This window comes from Myotis yumanensis, unplaced genomic scaffold, assembly GCF_028538775.1.
Source record: "Myotis yumanensis isolate MYYU_CA2020_CCGP unplaced genomic scaffold, mMyoYum1.0.hap1 SCAF_5, whole genome shotgun sequence".
NCBI classification, from domain to species: domain Eukaryota; kingdom Metazoa; phylum Chordata; class Mammalia; order Chiroptera; family Vespertilionidae; genus Myotis; species Myotis yumanensis.
In genome coordinates, this window is record NW_027223756.1 from 107,244,778 (window position 1) to 107,263,454 (window position 18,677).

An 18,677-nucleotide genomic window follows, 5' to 3' on the forward strand; every position below is an offset into this window, starting at 1 on the left:
TGCACGTGTAAAGGGAAAGTACAGAATAAAAACCCGAGACTGTTTTGGCCTTAAAAATGGCAGAGATGAACCTGACAAAGAAATGTTCGGATTGAATTGGGAAAAATTGTGTTATTGTGGTAACTAAATGCCTTTGCTTATTGGTACAGCCACCATTTTGGGCTCCAAGCCTTGGCAGCCGTGGCCGCATGGTTTGCTGCTCCCCTGGGGGCCGCCATCTTGAAACAGCAAAGGCCCCGCCCTCTGATTTACTCAGGGGTGGAGCTTTAAGGCGGAGTTTTATGGGGCTGCAAGCGTGCTTGCTTCGAGGATTTATTTTTAAACTAATCTCTTAAATCTAAAAAACCCTGCTTTCCTTAAACTAAGGACAATCAAAGGTTATGTCAAAGTCTTTAAAAGGGACTGATAGCAGTAATCTAATTTCTAAAGTACGATTATTTCAGGTAAAAACTGGTTTCTGTAAATTAATCTATCCTTATTGCTTAAATATGTATCCTTGTTGTTAAATTTGAATGTATTGTTAATCTGAGAAATGTTAATTATTTACATATCACCTAAAAATTAAGGCTAAAAGTTTTAACTGGAAAGCATGGCTTTGGTGTAATGGAAGAAAAGGAATGTTAAATGAATAATAGACCAGTAAGCTGGAACTGGTCGCTGGTGGTGGATTGTGAGAAGGGCTGGACACTGCCTAACTTCTCCTTCCTTGGTACCCCTAAAACATCAGAGGGTACTTCTGGCCTTGATTTTCTTGGTTTTGAATTTGTTTGTTTGTTTGTGATAAAAACCGTTTCTATCTAAATAAGACATAGGTCAAGAATCCTGTCCTGGGATGTGGGAAAGGCCCCCACATCTGTTCCTGTCAGGCCCCCATCAGGGGACTTGGATGATGTTCCTGTTATCTGCTCAAGAGCCCAAGGCTGTAAAAATACTTGTTCACTGAAAAGGTATAAGTGTAAATGTTTATTTGATGTTTATAAACATCTCTGTTGTTTACTGAGAACTTTGATTTTCTATGTGATATTCTGTGCTGGGTTGGGATTTTGGAATTAATCAGATAAAGAAAGCTCTTTTAGCTACTCCAGCCCTGGGCCTACCAGACATTACAAAACCCTTTCGCCTCTTTGTAGATGAGCGCAAAGGAGTGGCAAAAGGGGTTTTAACCCAGGCTTTAGACCCCTGGAGTCGCCCAGTAGCATATTTGTCTAAAAAGCTGGATCCTGTAGCCGCTGGCTGGCCACCGTGCCTAAGAATCATTGCAGCAACCGCGCTCTTAGTCAAGGATGCTGACAAACTGACCCTGGGGCAGGAGATCTGGATCACAACCCCGCATGCCATTAAAGGGATCCTAAAACAGCCTCCTGATAGATGGATGAGCAATGCTCGCATGACCCACTATCAAAGCTTGCTGCTCAACCCCCCTAGAGTGCGGTTCCTTCCCAGTGCGGCCCTCAACCCTGCTACCCTGCTACCTGACCCTGACCTAGATGCCCCACTACATGACTGTGCGGGAATCCTGGAGCAGGTATAGAAGCAGCTTCGTGCGGAACGGGTGCAGGTACGCAGGTGCGGCGGTGGTTGCCAACACAAACACTGTGTGGGCGGAGGCTCTGCCCCCTGGGACATCAGCTCAGCGAGCAGAACTCATTGCACTCACCAAGGCACTGACACTGGGAGCTGGAAAGCGGCTTAACGTTTACACAGACAGCCGTTATACATTTGCTACATTGTGCTTATAGACCCCAGAGTTCAGGTCAGGTAGAAAGAATGAATAGAACTCTAAAAAAGACCCTTACCAAATTAACCATGGAGACTGGCGGGGACTGGGTGGCTCTCCTACCGTATGCCCTTTACCGGGTAAGGAACTCCCCTTATACCCTGGGCTTTACTCCCTATGAAATCATGTTTGGCAGGCCTTAAGAGGGCTCCAGAGGGCACACGAGGACATCTGGCCACGCCTTCGTGCCATCTATGAGACCAGCCCAATTCCAACTCCTCATCGACACAGACCAGGAGATTGGGTCTACGTCAAAAGGCCTCATCAAGAAACTCTTGAGCCACGTTGGAAGGATCCCTACACTGTGGTGCTAACGACCCCCACTGCTAGACGGCGTTGCGACCTGGATCCATCACACTCACGTCAGGTCAGCGGACCCATCCACGGTCCAAAAAGACTTCATCACCAAATGAAGCGTCGAAAGAGATCAACGCAACCCACTGAAGCTCAAGCTACGGCGTGCTCCACCTGCCTGATGCTGGTGACATAACTCGCGATCACTCCTGTCGCCAGGAGCCCCCACAATAGACTTAGATAATACCTGCATCTTCATGGACATGGCTCCAAAGAGACAAGGACAATTTATAGGATCACATGTTTAGTAGCAGAAAATGTGGCTGCCTGAAGCGGCCATGATGCCAATATTATGTTTCATTGTATTGATGTGTTATATTGACCTTTAGTTCTCTTGCAGGTTTGAATGTATGTTGGCTGTCCTGGAAGGAAACTATATGGGGTGAACCCCAAAAAGTAAAGGGTGCCTAGCTGCCAAGAGGACAGGTGCCCACCTGGGCAGGGAACGGTGCCCATCAGGTTTTGGTCTCTGTTGAGAGACAGCTAACAGTTGGCAGCCTGTGTACTGCTTGCAGGCCTTTATGACCATGCCCATGTCAGGGGTAGTCTGAAAAAAGCCTGTTTAGAGTAGAAGGTCTGAGGCATGGTCATACATAGAAAGAAAGTTTAATACCAACAATTAAAAGGAATTAGCAAAGAAAGTCAGAAAATCTTAGAGTAGAGCAGTATGTCTTTCTTCTTATGTAATTCCTCCGAAATTTGGCGATGCTAACATGGCAATACGTTTCTTTGCATAGATTCAATAAGACCGGTTCCTAATAATGGTTTTATTAACGGAAAACTTTGACTGGAGTATCATGTTTTAAAAAGCCCTGTCTGAGCTCTAAAGACTTGAAGCCAGTAAAAATGCCACGAAGAAAGCCTGGTATCCTGCTTGGAAGCCCTGAAGATGGCTGGCGCTGGAGCGTCAGGCCCATGCCCTACCATCACTGGCGGTTGGTAAGAGTAGAAGGGGAGCAGTAGGGATGCCTCTACGTTCCTGCGGAACCCCCACACACTCTGGACTGCAACGGGTAGGAGGGCTACTGAGATGGGCCTTAAAACCTGGAGCATGGGCTCAGGTGGAATTGCTACAGGTGAAGAATTCACCTAACTCAGCAGATACTGCAGGCGGGCCTGATGGCAGCTGGGTGGCATGGCTTCCTGGCCCTACGGGGCACATTAAGATTCAACCATGAGATTCCAACAAAGGTAGTCAGTTACCATTCTTGTTGTGTTTATGCAAACATCAGGACAGTAGATAAATTAATCTTAATTTGGCTTTTTGATAGCCATGGAGAAATTTTAAGAAGAAAAATCCTATTTCAATAGAAGTTGCTAAAGCTAAAATAGTTTCTTTCCCCTCCACCAGACCATTTGTTAAGGTATATCCAATATGAGCCTCTAGCAACGGTGGAATGGAAAAGCAGTCCGTCTCATGATTGAGCCGGAAGTTCCAAGACAAAGGGGGGAATGAAAGGGCGAAGGCTACACCCTCCACCTTCCCCCAGGGTAAGGGCTACGTCCTCTGCTAGCCACACCCAAGAACGGGACATCGACTTGTGCCTGGCCAATCGGCAAAGCACAGTCCTTTCTCCTCCCTTACTCCAACCCCCCCCCCCCCCTATATAACCGGTCTCGGGGAGGGGTTCTCTCTCTCTTGGCCACTTGGCTAGCCGATGTGTCGGTGAGTCTGGTGGATGGAGAGCTCAAGTTAACTTGAATACAGATTCTTATGCTTTTACATCGAATTGGCTCCCTGATGTGGTTTCTTGGGAATCTTGTAATCTGGGCACAACACACACCCTCCTCAGCACCCACCTCCCACAGCACACCCTCCTCAGTGGCTGATGCTAATGCAGGTGCATAAGGGGATTGGCAGGCAGCTTGCCCCCTCTGGGCAGCCTGGAGGCAGAGTATCCCTGACCACCTTCCGGTGAGTGTCACTCCATGAAACACAGTGTTTGGGATCCCCTTGTCTCCCACGGTGCTGTCGTGCACCAAGGGGAGTCCATGTCTCTGCTCCGTGGTGTGCCGGACACCAACCGTGTGGGGTTGTTTTAAAGGCCTCCCTCTTGGCATCGATTCCCACCGTGGAAATCTCCCGCCGTGACCTGCAGCAGCAGCACGAGGGCTTTCCGTGAGGACCTGGGCAGAACCGCGTGGGCGGGCTCAGGGCAGGCTCAGGGCAGGCTCAGGGTGGGCTCAGGGCGGGCTGGCTCCTGGTGCAGAGGGACCGCGTCTGTACTAGCGACGGGCCTGGAGCCACACCGGCTGGGTTTTCAGTCCTCAGAGGATGTTTTTATTGATTTTGGAGACAGAGGGAGGGAGAAGGAGAGGAGGTGGGCAGAGAGAGAGAGACATCTATGTGAGAGAGAAACATCAGTTGGCCTCATGTTCGCTTCCAGCTGCCTGGCTGCCGGCCGCCATCTTGGCTGACAGTTAATTTGCATATACTCACTGATTAGCCAATGAAAAGGGTAGTGGCCATACACTAATTACCATGTTTCTCTTTTATTAGTGTAGATGATCAAAAGATTCCACATACACTTTATGGAGGTAGTTGCACTGGGCAACTTTAACGTACTCCACCGAGTAATTCTGAGTGACTGAGGAAGTCTCTAACCCGTAAATCCACTTCCCACCCTCTGCACTGCAATCCACTTCCCAGTCGCTGCTCCGGACTGGAGTGTTGTCTGCATGTGGGGAAATATTTACATTCTAGAGGAGACAGGAATGAGTCGGGGGGGTAGCGGGCGGGGGGGAAGCAATTGCTGGGAAAGAAACTGAAGATCTCAACTTGGTGATTGTGGGATGCAAGGAATACCCTGCAGGAGATTAAAAGGAATTAGCAAGGGGCAGGAAATGGCAGAGCCTGAGGGCAGAAGGTCAACTTCTCTGACAGCCTCCCCCTGTCTCCACCACTTTGGGAGGATTCTGGATTGAGGGTCTGAGTGCACCCACCCAGGGAAATGCCTCCTTCCCAGGCGCACCCAGGGACCTGCGGGTGCTTGTGGGTGACGAGGACACACTCTCCAGCTGTCTCTGGAAGGACTGGATTGTTCTGGAAGTGCAGTGTCTACTCTTCCAACCTCCACACACTGCCCTGGACTCAGGGACCCTCTGTGGTTTCCACTCCCCACTAAGGAGGGAGAGGAACTGTCTCCTCTCTCGGGAGGGCAGAGGTTCTGTGTTCCTCCCCCTGCCTGGCCCTGATAATCCTTTTATAAATGACGGGTCCAAGGCACCCTTCTCTGCAAATGGATTATATTAGTCTTTGTAAAGGTTTAAGTCCACAGGTCTGGAAGCCACACTGGCACCTTGGGGAGTAGCCGGGGTTGGGGATGTGGGGATGTTGGGGCTTTTAGTATTTGAAACATTTTTATCTTTTATTAAAAAATTAGAAAAAAACAAAACCTTTGTAATTATCTTTTGTTAAATATTAGAGGGGAAAAAACCTTGGTAATTATCTTTTATTAAAAACTAGAGGCCTGGTGCACACATTCATGCACCGGTGGGGTCCCTCAGCCTGGTCTGTGGGATGGGGCCGAAACTGGCTCTCTGACATCCCCTGAGGGGTCCCAGATTGTGAGAGGGTGCAGGCCAGGCCGAGGGACCCCACCAGTGCACGATCGGGGCCAGGGAGGGACTGCGGGAGGGCTCCAGGGCGGGTCTGGCCCATCTCGCTCAGTCCCAATCCACGGGATCCCAGCAGCAAGCTAACTTACTGGACAGAGCGTCTGCCCCCAGGTGGTCAGTGCGCATCATAGGGACTGTTCCAATGGTGGAAGGGTGGACACAGCATATTAGGCTTTTATTATGTAGGATTAGGAAAAAATCTTGGTAATTATCGTAAGCTGAACTGGCTGCAGAGTGGGAAGCGCCCCAGCTCCCTGCCCAGGATCTTTTTCCCAAGCCGGTCCCTGACCCTGTCGCTGAGCAACAAGGAAAGAAAAACTCAGGACAGATCCCAAGAGGCAAAAACTTTTCTGCAAGTGAGCACAAGCAAGGAAGTTCTAAGGCCGGACCCTCTGCTAGAGAGACAGTCAGGAGGTCAGAGGAGCGGACTGTGTGGGGTGGGGGGGGTGAGGGGGGGTCCCCTGGAAGGCCGGGGACGGACAGGCAGCGGACTCACCCCCCAGCCAGGTGTCCCAGACGTTCTGGAGCGTCGTGACCGGGATGCAGAAGAAGGCGATGAGCAGGTCGCTGAGCGCCAGGGAGCAGATGAAGATGTTGGTGACGGTGCGCATGGCCTTGCTGCGGGCCACCACGTAGACCACCAGCGTGTTGCCGAAGAGCGCCAGCGCGAAGATGAGCGCGCCGGCCAGCACGAGGGCCAGCTGGGCGCGCGCCGGCAGCTCGGGCACCGAGACCAGCGGCCGCAGCCCGTACCGCGCGATGAACTGCCGGCGGGTCAGGTTGTGGTCCCGCAGCAGCCGGGAGAACTGCTCGGGGGTGATGTTGAGCGACTGCATCGCGCCGGCCCAGCCCGGTGCCCCGACAGCCTGGCTCCCCCGCCCCGGGGTCCCCGACAGCCTGGCTCCCCCCGGGCGCCGGCAGGCAGGTGCGGAGAGGGCAGCTTGGCAAGAAGCGCGCACCGACCGGCGGTTCTCAAGTGCAAGTGCGCCCAGTCCTCCTGAGCGCACCGCAGCTCCCGCTCCGCGCTCCAATCAGCGCTTCTGGCGGGGAGGTGGGGCTGCGCGTGGCTGCGCGCTGTCGCCTCCCACCCAGGGAGGGAGGCCGCTCTCCACTCCGCGGCACCCTCCTCCTCCCCAGGACATGGATGGGCAGAGCTGAGGTCCCTCGTTTGCTTTCTCCGCTTATGAAATAATGTGGCCACGTCGTTTCTGTTGTTTTTAAAAAAATTCATTATAATAACACAGAGGTCCTGTGCGTCCCTCACCTGGTTTCTCCCTCTGATTCCATCTTACTTCAATCCGAGAGAGAGAGAGAGAGAGAGAGAGAGAGAGAGAGAGTTGGGGAGGAGGGGAGCCTGTGTCATTTTATCCCAAGTGAAGACCCCTGGAACCTCACCAGAATCTGGCCAGGGCGACCTCCTTCCTGCCCCCAGCTTTCCCACCACCTCCCACCCCTCCGGTCATCAATCTGTCCTCCACCTCAGTGCTACTTCTGACGGAGGTTGTGTACACGGGCGGGACAGGGCACAGCCTGTGGATGCCGGCTTTCCCACTCAGCACAGCACCCTTCAGATCCGTGCCGCCGTCGGGTATGTCCGGGCTCCTGTTTGTGGCTGGGGATGAATCACAGCTCCTGGCACCAGTCACTGCTGTGGGCCTGCGGGTGTTTCCCAGGTGGGGCTATTACAAGGAAAGCTGCTGTGAAGGGTCGTGTCCAGATGTTTTGTGTAGACGTAACGTGTTCATTTCCCCGGGAAATGCCAAGAAGTGTGCTGGTTGAGTTTATGGTTTGCATGTTTAGGTTTTGGAGAAATTGCCAGATCGCTTTCCAGAGTGGCGTGTACCATGCTACCTTGCCACCAGCACTGTATGAAATTCGGTCTCTCCACATCCTTGCCAGCATCTGACCCTGTCTTTTTTTTTTTTTTTTTTTTTTTTTTTTTTTGGCGGTTCTGAGTGTGTGACGATACCTCACTGAATCTTCATTTGCCTGACAGCAATGCTATGGAACATCTTCCAGGCACTTATTTGCCATTCCGGGTGTCTAGCGTGTGCCTTGCCCGTATTCTAACTGAGCTGTTTGGCTTATTAGCTGTTGAGTTTTACAGGCTCCTTTCATAGGCGAGACACCAGTCCTTTGCCAAATCACTGGTTTGCACATATTTCCTTCGGTCTGTTACCTTGTTATGTATCCTCTTAACAGAGCCTCACAGGTCACAGTTTTCCATTGATCAATTTCTCCTTTTATTGATTAGACTTTTGACGTCCCATTGAATTCTTCACAGAGTCCGGTGACCCCAAAGTTGCTTCTGTGTCTTCCTCTGTGAGGCCAGAAGTTGGAAGTAACTCACATGTCCATCATGAGTGGGTGAGCAAATGTGCCCTGCACATACCATTTTGCTCAGCCTTCACGAGGAAGCACATGCTCACACAGGCTACAACATAGATGAGCCTAAGGAACAGTGTGTCAGTGACATCCACCGGCCACAAAAGGACAGCACAGCGAGGCTCCGCTTACCTGCGGCGTCTGGAGGCATCAGGGTCACAGAGGCAGAGAGCAGGTGGCTGGGGGGCAGGGAGCAGGGCACGGGACCTTGTTATTTCCAGGTGCGGAGTTCCAGATTGGCAAGATGAGAAGACTTCTGACCGGCATGGGAACGTACTTACCGCTGAGCTGTACGCTCAAACGTGGTTAAGATGGCAAATGTTACATATATTTCACCACAATTTCTTCCAAAAGGAAAAGACTGCAATAATGAACCGCGCTTTATAGGCATTATTTTATTTCATTTTCACAATGACTGTTCACCGTCCTTTCTATGCAAATGAAAAGGGGAGGCAGAGAGACTATTACGAAACTCCCTCAAGATCACACCGTTACAAACTGTCAGTTTGCTTCTCAAAATTCCGGGCAGTCAGACTCTTAAGCCCGTGCTGTCTTTATTACAAAGCAAGGGGCTGTAAACTAGCCGGACAAGACCGGGAGGAGGAGGCGGCACGGGGGCACGAGGCTGATAATGAGGCCGTGGGCAGGCTTCGCACCAGCAAACCTGGGTTCCAGGGACGCTACCGCCGGGTGGGTTACCCAGCCACCAGCTCCCTGACAGCAAGGATTCCGGGGCCCCAGGAGAAGCATCGCGGACCATCGCAGTCCTCGTGACCTAAAAAAGGAAGGAAGCAGACATTTCCCTCGCTCTGGACTCAGAGGAATTTAGCTCCTTGGTTTTTGCATAAGAAATCTCTAAGGACACAATGTACCACCTGCCCAATAGCAGCGAGCGGTCTGCAGGTGGCCGTTCACAATGCAAGCCTAATGGCAGTCATGGCTCTGAAAGCGGTTTGTACAAAGACCAGGAGAATAACACCGAGGCGTGCCGCTGCCTGCTGATTGGGCCCAGTGGGAGAGAGAGCTTCGGGAAGGTTATCACGATTTGTCTCACAGAGACCAGCCCTGACTCACTGCCAGGCGGTGGACAGGGCGCGCAGAGGGTGGGGAGCCACAGTGAGACACAGGTTATCTCCGTGGCGGATCGGAAAGAGGTCGCCTGTTCCGCACACAACGTGTCCCCCAGTTCGTTTCAGCACATTAAGGGGCTCAGCTGCATTGTCTGCTATTCAGGTGGACCCTGCCCATTCGGGCCAGCTCAGCACCCGCTTGTGTAACGTGCAGCCTGGGAATCCGCGTGACCGACGTGGCTGTAGAGCCGCCACTGAAAACCTTCAGGAAATCAGGAGGCCAAGAAAACCCGTGTCAGCTGGACATGGGTGAATGGTCACCTTCCCCCCAGAAGGCAGATGGGAGTTTTAAACTACACATGTGCCCTGGCTGGTTTGGCTCACTGGGAAGAGCGTCAGTCTGTGGACTAAAGGGTCCCGGGTTCGATTCCAGCCAAGGGCACATGCCTGGGTTGTGGGCTCACTCCCCTGTAGGGGACATGCAGGAGGCAGCCAATCAATGATTCTCATCATTGATGTTTCTGTCTCTCCCTCTCCCTTCCGCTCTGAAATCAATAAAAATATATATTTTACACATACACACACACACACACACACACACACACGGCCAGTGAGATTGCAGAGGGCCTTGATAAGGAGCAGGGGTCCTCAGCACAGGTTTCTGGGAGAATGGTTGTGGCGAAGACTGCGTTACACAGGGGTTGCTAGGATCCCAGCTGACCTATAGTCTTGGGATGGCAAGAACTATGGAAGGTTAATGGTTCTACTGTGAGCAGCTTTTAAAAAATCATGTTGTGGACGAAAGGGGCCACATGCTGACCTGACAAGCTCAGGGGAGGCCTGCATGGCGGTCTTGCAAACTCAGAGACCTAAAGTCACCACAAAGGATGGTCTGAAATTAAACTTTAACTGAAAGCAGTGATGGGGGGCAGTTACGTCCTAGGCGAGTATCTTCACTGACAAGATCAACTTTGATCCTTACTGAGCCCATTTGCCTTTTTGCCTCTAAGATAACATACCCTTGAAATGTCTGGGTAACTTGTAACTTCCCTTTTTCTGGAGCCCCTGGGGCACAAGCAGGTGTGCTGGGCGCCAGGACAGATGCCACAGATTCCTTCATTATCATGTTAATTGTTCCTTCACCCACCTAAGTATATGTTCATCATTTTACTCTTTATCCAATCCCAGGGGTTTCCCTGCTTTGCTTTATCCCTCCTCCTTAATCTATCACCAATGGATTTCATGTAACCCACCTATGTCCCTCCTTTGATTGCAAATGTATAAATACAAATATAACCCGCCATTCTCTGGAGCACTATCTCAATTTGTTGAGGTTCTGCATCCCGGCCTATGTCGATAGTTTGGCTCAAATAAACTCACAAAAAATTCTTTACAGGTTTCAATGTTTTTTTTTACGTTAACAATGTGAACTGTTTAGCACCTCACCTAACAAGAAATGGGTGATAAACATGAGCAAATATGATTTTCTCCTGTAAAAACAGCAAGCATGGGTTTAAAAGAATGGTGAGTTTAACCCAAAACCCTTCAGGAAATGTGTTCATTTCCACTAAACTTTTTTTTTTGTCACTATATGTAGTCACTGGAGAGTAACTCCCTATTTTGCAGTCTCCTGAGGTTCATTCTTTCAAACACAAGTGTTATTTAAGGATTTGCACACAAGAGTGAGAGAGTATCTGAGTATCAGAGAGGCCTTAGGGTCCTTCTAGGGGACTTTCACAGTTAAGTTTTTTTTGTTGTTGTTTATTTTTAAATATGCTTTTCTTTTTTTTAGAGAGAGAAGAAGGAGAGGGAGAGAGAAATCTTCATGAGAGAGAAACATGATTGGCTGCCTCCTGCACGCATCCTACTGGGGATCAAGCCCACAACCTGGGCATATGCCCTGATCAGATTCAAACCTGGGACCTCTTGGTGCATGGGTCGATGCTCAACCACTGAGCCACACCATCCAGGCCACAGTTAAGTTTTAACCTCCCTAATATTAGCTGACTTGTCCACAAGTTGTTTTAATAAAACAAAGTTTTCATGCAGTATATTACTAAATTAATAAGGTATGATTTGATTTAGTATGTGAGAGAATGCAAGTCTATATTAATGGAGAGATGGTAAAGGGTTAACTGGTTTTTCTGAGTGGTATAAGAACAGATTCTTTATTCTTTCTTTTTTTTTTTTTTTTTGCTAATCCTTATCCAAGGATATTTTTCCCATTAAAATTTTTTTGTCCCTGTATGTGATTTTTTAAAATACTTTTATTGATTTCAGAGAGGAAGGGAGAGGGAGAGAAAGAGAAACATCAATGATGAGAAAGAATCATTGATCAGCTGCCTCCTGCATGCCCCATGCTGGGGATCAAGCCCACAACCTGGGCATGTGCCCTGACCAGGAATCAAACCATGTCCTCCTGGTTCATAGGTCAATGCTCAACCACTGAGCCATGCTGGCTTGGCTTCCATTAATTTTTAGAGAGAGTGGAAGGGAGGAAAGGAAGGGAGGGGAGAGAGAGAGAGAGAGAGAGAGAGAGACAGAGAAACATTGATGTGAGAGAGACATATTAATTGGTTGCCTCCCACACACACCCCACTGAGGCTGGGGTTGAACCTGCCAACCCAGGTACATGCCCTTGACTGGAATCAAACCCATGACTCTTTGGTGCTCAGGCCAATGTTTTGACCATTCTCACTCTCTGAAATCAATAAAAATTGAGACACACCAGCCAGGGAAGAACAGATCCTTTTAGTTACTTTGTTTTGGTTATAAGTATTTTCTATTTCCTCCTACAAGGGAAATATATAAATGAGGAAAATATATCTGAATTTTAAAAGGTAGAGCAACCAGGAATGTCAAGATCTAATATTTGTATGAGTGGGTGTGAACACACATGGAATGCACTTGTTTACATGTTCTAGCCCAGGGGTTTGGCCCACAGGAATCGCAGCCTCCAGTGGTAGGTGCAGGGAGCAGCTATAGGGTGAAGCCTTGGATTGACCTGTGGCAGAGCCACAAACAAGTCCCAGCTCAGAGGGCAGAGCTCTCCTAGCATAATTAAGCCTGACCTTATAGCGCTCCCTAGATCCTTCCTGGGTAGCTAACGGGCTGTGGGAGGTGCAGCAAGTGCTGCCCAAACAAGTGAAACTCACAAGAACATTGTAACTATGGTGACCACTACCTTGTTTTCCTCTGACTATAAAATAAAGGCTCAGCTTGCCATCTGGATCCTTTTCTGTGGCCTCATCCAGGCACAGGAGACCTACCAAGCCCCAGCTATATTCTCTTTGTCTGTCTTTTCTTTAATCCTTCACTGCCCCACCTCAGGCTCACCGAACGAACCCTTGGCTGAGCTGGCACGGCACACGTAGGAAAAAGTGAATCAGAACATCCACCCGCTTACGCATCAAACACGTTGTTCCTGGGACGCTCCGCATGCTAAGGGCTATGTCAGGAATATGAGACACTGTACAGCTGGTAGCAGAGGCTTTTGGCCTTCACACAAAAAGAACAGAAACCAAATTTCCCCAATTTCCCCAGGCCCCAGGCAGGTTCTGATTGAATTACAGGTGGTTCAGGTGACTCTCAGAGGCAGCCCTGGCCTGCAGAGAGGGTGCTGAGTCTGCTGGACACGGGGTCTGAGGGGCGGGAGGGGTGAAGGGAGAGCCTGGGTGGAGGCTGGACAGAGGTGGTGGAGAGGCTGGGTGGAGGGGTGCCCAGTGAGGTCCTCTGTGCCCCCGCTCACAAGGGCGCCCTGTTTCACCGAAAAGGACCTGGCACCTCTGATGAAGGGGCAACCTGTGCCGGCCCCCCTGAGGCCTCCCTTGTGAAAGCAAACTTCCCGGTGCATCACACGTAAGTCATCACAAACCCCAGGGCCCGTGGGGAGAGGGCTGCCCAGTCTCAGGCTCCGCTGGCACTTGGGACAATGGGGTGAGCAGAAGACGCAGGGGCAGAGGAAGCCCCCGGGGCAAGTCTCAGCAGTGGGTCTAAGGGGGAAATGTCGGGAGGTGGGCTTGGTGATTCCGGGAGGCCGGGAATAGGCTGGGACCACAAGAGCGGCTGCGTGTTCGAGAGACCTGGAGGCAGGTGGCAAGGCTGGGGCTGGACTCAGGGGCGTGGACAACACCCCACAGGGGTGACACGGGGATGACAGGGGGCTGGAATCAGCCATTCTATCAGGTCAGCCTGCGCTGGAGCCTGGGACAGGAAAGTAAGTGAGGAGAAGAGAGAGAGACAGTTCTTAAAACTAAGGTTTAAGAAGGATGTCCTCACAGAAGTGTGTCGCAGCCTAACCGAGGGCCGCTGAAGGTTGGACTGGGGCCTAAGGCTCAAGGTCAGACTGGGGCCCAGGGATCAAGGTCAGACTGGAACCCAGGGCTCAAAGTCAGACTGGGACCTAGGGCTCAAGGTCAGACCTGGGCCCAGGGCTCAAGGTCAGACTGGGGCCCAGGGATCAAGGTCAGACTGGAACCCAGGGCTGAAGATCAGATTGGGACCCAGGGCCCAAGGTCAGACTGGGGCCCAGGGATCAAGGTCAGACCTGGCCCAGGGCTCAAGGTCAGACCTGGCCCAGGGCTCAAAGTCAGACTGGGACCTAGGGCTCAAGGTCAGACCTGGGCCCAGGGCTCAAGGTCAGACTGGGACCCCTGACCGTGCTCTCTGACTTCACAGTGGGACTGTTGTCACTCCATCAGTGCCTGCAGGTCATCATCAGGCATATGGACTGAGTCCAAGCAGAAAGAGCAGCCAGCCAGGTGCCCGGCCTGGAGCCTCAGGCTGGGGAGCCTGGGGCTGGGGAGCCTGGAGCTGGGGCAGCCTGGGTTTGGGGGAGTCTGGGGCTGGGGAAGCCCCGCCTCTGGTGGCACCTTAAAAGGGAAGGCAGGTTCCCCCTCTGGATCCTCTGGGCCCATGAGCAGCTGGTTCTGAGCTGAGCTGGGGTTCAAGGAAGCCAACAGGGGGTGAATCGGGAAGGTCGGGAAGCCAGCATGGGGCCCGACCAGCTGCTGGAGGAGGGGCTGGGGGCTCTCCCAGGCTCCCTGACAGAGGGCGGCAGGGGCAGCCACCGAGGCTTGCTGGCTTGTTTGTTTGGGGAGGAGGACTCCTTGCTTGTTTAGGAGAATGAAAGGCAGGACGGTTCTATTAACAAGAGTTCACAGCCAGCACACTGCCAGCGCTAACCAATGGCGGTAGCTGGAGTCCCTGGTGCAGAGCCTGTGGTTTAATGTCAGGTGCTGAAGCACCCAGGAGGAGTTTGTTCCGAGGCTGGAGAAGTAAAAACGGAATTAGATCAACCACTGACTGGGCAGAGCGGGGCTGATTGGGGAACAGCGGGTTCTTTCAGCCTGTCAGTGTGTGTGTGTGTGTGTGTGTGTGTGTGTGTGTGTGTGTGTGAAAGCTGCCCCTGCCACAACCATTCTGTTTAAAGACAGAAAAATACAGCGAGAGGCCGAATAATACGAGGGTTAAGAGGCAAACAGACGGAGCAGAATTCCTGACTCTGCCCCTTATCCTCTTGACTGTGCCGCCGAGGTCAGGACGGTACCGTAGGGTGGTGGTGAGGACTCACTGAGTTTACACGCATACACGCTCACAGCCCTGCAGGGCACGGATCAGGGGCCTGGATGACACCCCATAGGGGTGACACGGGGATGACAGGGGCGGAATCAGCCACTCTATCAGGTCAGCTTGTGCTGGAGCCTGGGACGGGAAGGTAGGTGCGGAGAAGAGAGAGAGAGACAGTTGTTCCGGTGATGGCGAGTCTTAGTAAGCGTCACCACATGACAGCCTCCCTGTGAATCCACAAACTCAGCTGCACAGGGGACTCTCCTGGGGACTTTAGGATGCAGGCCCCGGCCCCTGGCGCAGGTGATTCGGGTGCAGCTGGTGTCGGGGAGTGCGAGAGGCCCTAGGAGATGCCACAGCCGAACCGAGTTTGAGAATCACAACTGCACAGAACAACTCCCCCGCGCTACTTGTGACTTCTGTTTCGTTAAATAGAGGTCATCTTGATCGTAGATGAGTCTAACCTCTCCACTAATGACAGCGATCAAACTGCAGATGCAGAACCTGGTGGGAGGAGGCGGCCTGGGGCCCCGAACGTGGGCGGTGTCAGCTTCGAGCCGAGATGCTGGGCTTATGATGCAGAGAATCAGCTTCCCTTTCAGGTTGAGGAGCGGACCTTCCCTTTGGCGGAGGGGAGTTGGCGCGAGCTGCTCATTAGCTCATTAGCTCATTAGCTCATTAGCTCAGGGGAAAGCAGGGCGCAGGGTGGCCCGGCCCGCAGGTAGCGCTGCAGGGGGCTCATTGGCCGAGGTGGGCGAGCCAGGCGGCAGCCAGAACTGCACGTGGTGATTGGAGAAACGACGTTTCCTGAAGAAATGATTGCATGCTGCTTGCTGCTTAGCGACCGAATGTGGGGCCGGGAAGGTCTCCACGGTTTGTATCGGGGCTCGGAATGGGGGGCCAGGCCGCTTAGGGAAGAGCCCCTTTTTTACTGATTTCTGAGGAAGGGAGAGGGAGAGAGAGAAACATCCATGGTGAGAGAGTCAAGGATCAGCTGCTTCCTGCACGCTCCCTGCTGGGGGTGGAGCCCAAAACCCAGAATCAAACCGTGACCTCCTGGTTCCTAGGTCCACGGGCAACCACTGAGCCACACCAGCTGGGCGGGAGGACCTCCTTAGTGGCTCTGGCCCCAGCGGGCCCCTCCCGTCCAGCAGGAAGTGGTGACCCATCTGCACCTGCGGACGACCTCATGCATCACGTGGTGACGAGATGTCGGCCCCACCACAGTCACTGACATGGGTCTGGCAGGTCCCTGCCAGGGCCACGCGGCCGGCGGACACCGCACGCCCGGGTCCGAGTCCCTGGCTCTGCCATGCCTGCTGGGGACACTGGGCACTGTGTTCATCTGTAAAACAGACACCATCCAAGTACCTTTTCCCAAAAAACCCTCATTTGCAAACCGCCTGGAAGGTTGCCTCCTGGATCTTCCTTCCTGGCCGAGGGGTGTCGCAGGAGCCGCTCCGAGGGGGGGAGGGGGGTGGGCGGGCAGGGCACCCTTTAGGAACCGAGGATGCCTTGCGCCCCTGATCTCAGATGGGGAGACAGCCTGTGAGTCAAGGCTCCTGGGCTTCCAGAAGGGCAGAGCGGGTGAGACTCACCCCGTCTCAGCGCCCCCTGCTGTTTGCTGGCGGCTGTGCTGGTTTGTTGGCGGATCCTGGGTCCAGAGGCCTCGCAGTCTCTGGGGTCAGCAGTGCTGGGGCCGGGCAGCTTTTTCAGCCATGGGTCTTGGCCAGATCCACCAAGGAAAATCGGTTGCTGGGGCCACACCGTCGCAGGGGCTGGTGCTTCGATGTGGATCAGACAGGGAAGTCCACGTTCTCCAGGGTCTGGGTGACTGGCTACAGGCCTGGGCTCAGATGGTCGGTGACTGTCTCGCGGGTCAGGACACTGTGGACACCCTGTCTTAGAAATGGCCGAGGGTCCTCGCGGGCAGCTGACTCCCCAGCTCCCGCCCCACCTGCCACAGAGCTGGGAGGGGGGTGTGGGGGGCGGGTGGTGCTGGTGTCACAAGTGATGGACGCCCTCCCACTGGGACGTGAAGTTTCCATCCTGTTTAACGTGCGCAACACCAGTGTCGTCAGACGCCGAGTCAACACAGCCCCCAGGATTCCTAGGACTTTTCCCAAGCTTTTGGCCTGGGGCCGCCCTGCAGACGGAACTCCCGGCTCCCTCAGCTCCTGTCCTTCCAGCCACTTGCAGGGCAGGTCTGTGTTCCAACGGTCACCTGGGAAGTGGAGGTTGTGTTGATAAAACAGCCGCAGATATACCTGTTAAAGAAACAGTTCGAGCCTGGCCGGCGTGGCTCAGTGGTTCAGTATCCACCTATGAACCAGGAGGTCGAGGTTCGATTCCTGGTCAGGGCACACGCCCGGGTTGTGGCTCCATCCCCAGTGTGGGGCCTGCAGGAGACAGCGATCAATGATTCTTTCTCATCATTGATGTTTCTATCTCTCTCCCTCTCCCTTCCTCTCTGAATCAATAAAAATATATTTTAAAAAAAGAAAGAAAGGAACAGTCGGGGCCAGAGCTGTGACCAAGCTATCTGGGTGGCTCCAGGCGGTCATGGTCGCCGAGTTGACCCCAGAGGGGCTGTGTGTGCAGCCAAGCCATCGGAGCTGCATGCCACTTAGATAGCCCCGCCCACCCGTTAGGTTCTACTCTCCACAGGCAGACTGTCCCCGCTAGCTCAGTACTCAGTGTCCGCTTCCTGGTGATAGTGACTGGAAGGCAGGAACGGGGGACATGTTCTTGTTCGTGTTATTCCGTAGCCCTGCTCCCAAATCCCAAACAGACCAACCATCCTCACCAAAATGACCTATTCCCATTGGCAGCAGAGTGTCTTTATCCGAATTTTATGGTTTCTTTCATTTTATGAACCAGCTAATATTGTCGAACCTAAGTATATAAAAGTACACTGTATACTTGGTGGACTTATCAGCTTCCAGGACTTATGTACACACTTATATTAAAATTATGTACATCAGCTTAATTTTAAAATATACCTGGCCCTGGCTGGGTGGCTGAGTTGATTGGAGCATCATCCTGAGCACCAAAAGGTTGTGGGTTTGATTCCCAGTCAGGGCACATACCCAGGTTGTGGGTTCGATCTCAGGTTGGGCATGGACGGGATGCCACTGGTCTCTCTCTCTCTGTCTCTCTCTCTCTCTTATCAATTAACATCTTTAATCCTTGGATGAGGATTAAAAAATATGCCTTATTTTGTAACGCAGTGATCAAACTTTGCTCTCATCTTCAGCGTTCACTGAGATTTTTCATCTTCTACACATGTCTGCCCCTGTATCGCCTGCAGTACTTGAATGGTTTGAATCCAGTGTTTGAGTTGCTTTCATATGCGCTGTTCTTTCTGTCTTCATATCTGCTCTGGAAGGAGGCTGTCAGGCATCCTCTACCTTTTCATGCACAGTCATAAAGGGTATGATGTCCTATCCTCTGGGTTCAAATCTCGGCTGTTGTTTATTTACTGTGACATCTGAGCAGGTTGTTGTGTCTCTCTGTCTCTCTCTCCCCATCACAAATTGGGAATGACCAGTACCTGCTCATAGGATTTGCATTATTTTGCATAAAGTCTTTGTGCAGTGCCTAATACTTAATAAATACTCCACAGTGTTCGCTGCTATTATTTAGGACTAGAGGCCCGGTGCATGAAATTTGTGCGCTGCGGAGGGGGGTGTCCCTCAGCCCAGCCTGCACCCTCTCCAATCTGGAACCCCTCGGGGGATGTCTGACTGCCGGTTTAGACAGGAATCGGGCCTAAACCAGCAGTTGGACATCCCTCTCACAATCCGGGACTGCTGGCTCCCAACCACTCACCTGCCTGCCTGCCTGATTGCCCCTAATTGCTTCTACCTGCCAGCCTGATCACCTCCTAACTACTCCCCTGCCAG

At 52.3% G+C, this 18,677-nt stretch overlaps 1 protein-coding gene across 1 annotated transcript in view; it reads right to left on the reverse strand.

Annotated features, from left to right (window-relative positions):
- Positions 1 to 6,585, reverse strand: part of QRFPR (pyroglutamylated RFamide peptide receptor) — a 31,964-nt gene extending 25,379 nt beyond the window's left edge. The window contains exon 1 of the mRNA XM_070414168.1: positions 6,246 to 6,585. Coding sequence (XP_070270269.1) covers positions 6,246 to 6,585 — 340 coding nt within the window. The remainder of the gene's footprint in view (positions 1 to 6,245) is intronic.
- Between the last annotated feature and the right edge of the window lie 12,092 nt (positions 6,586 to 18,677).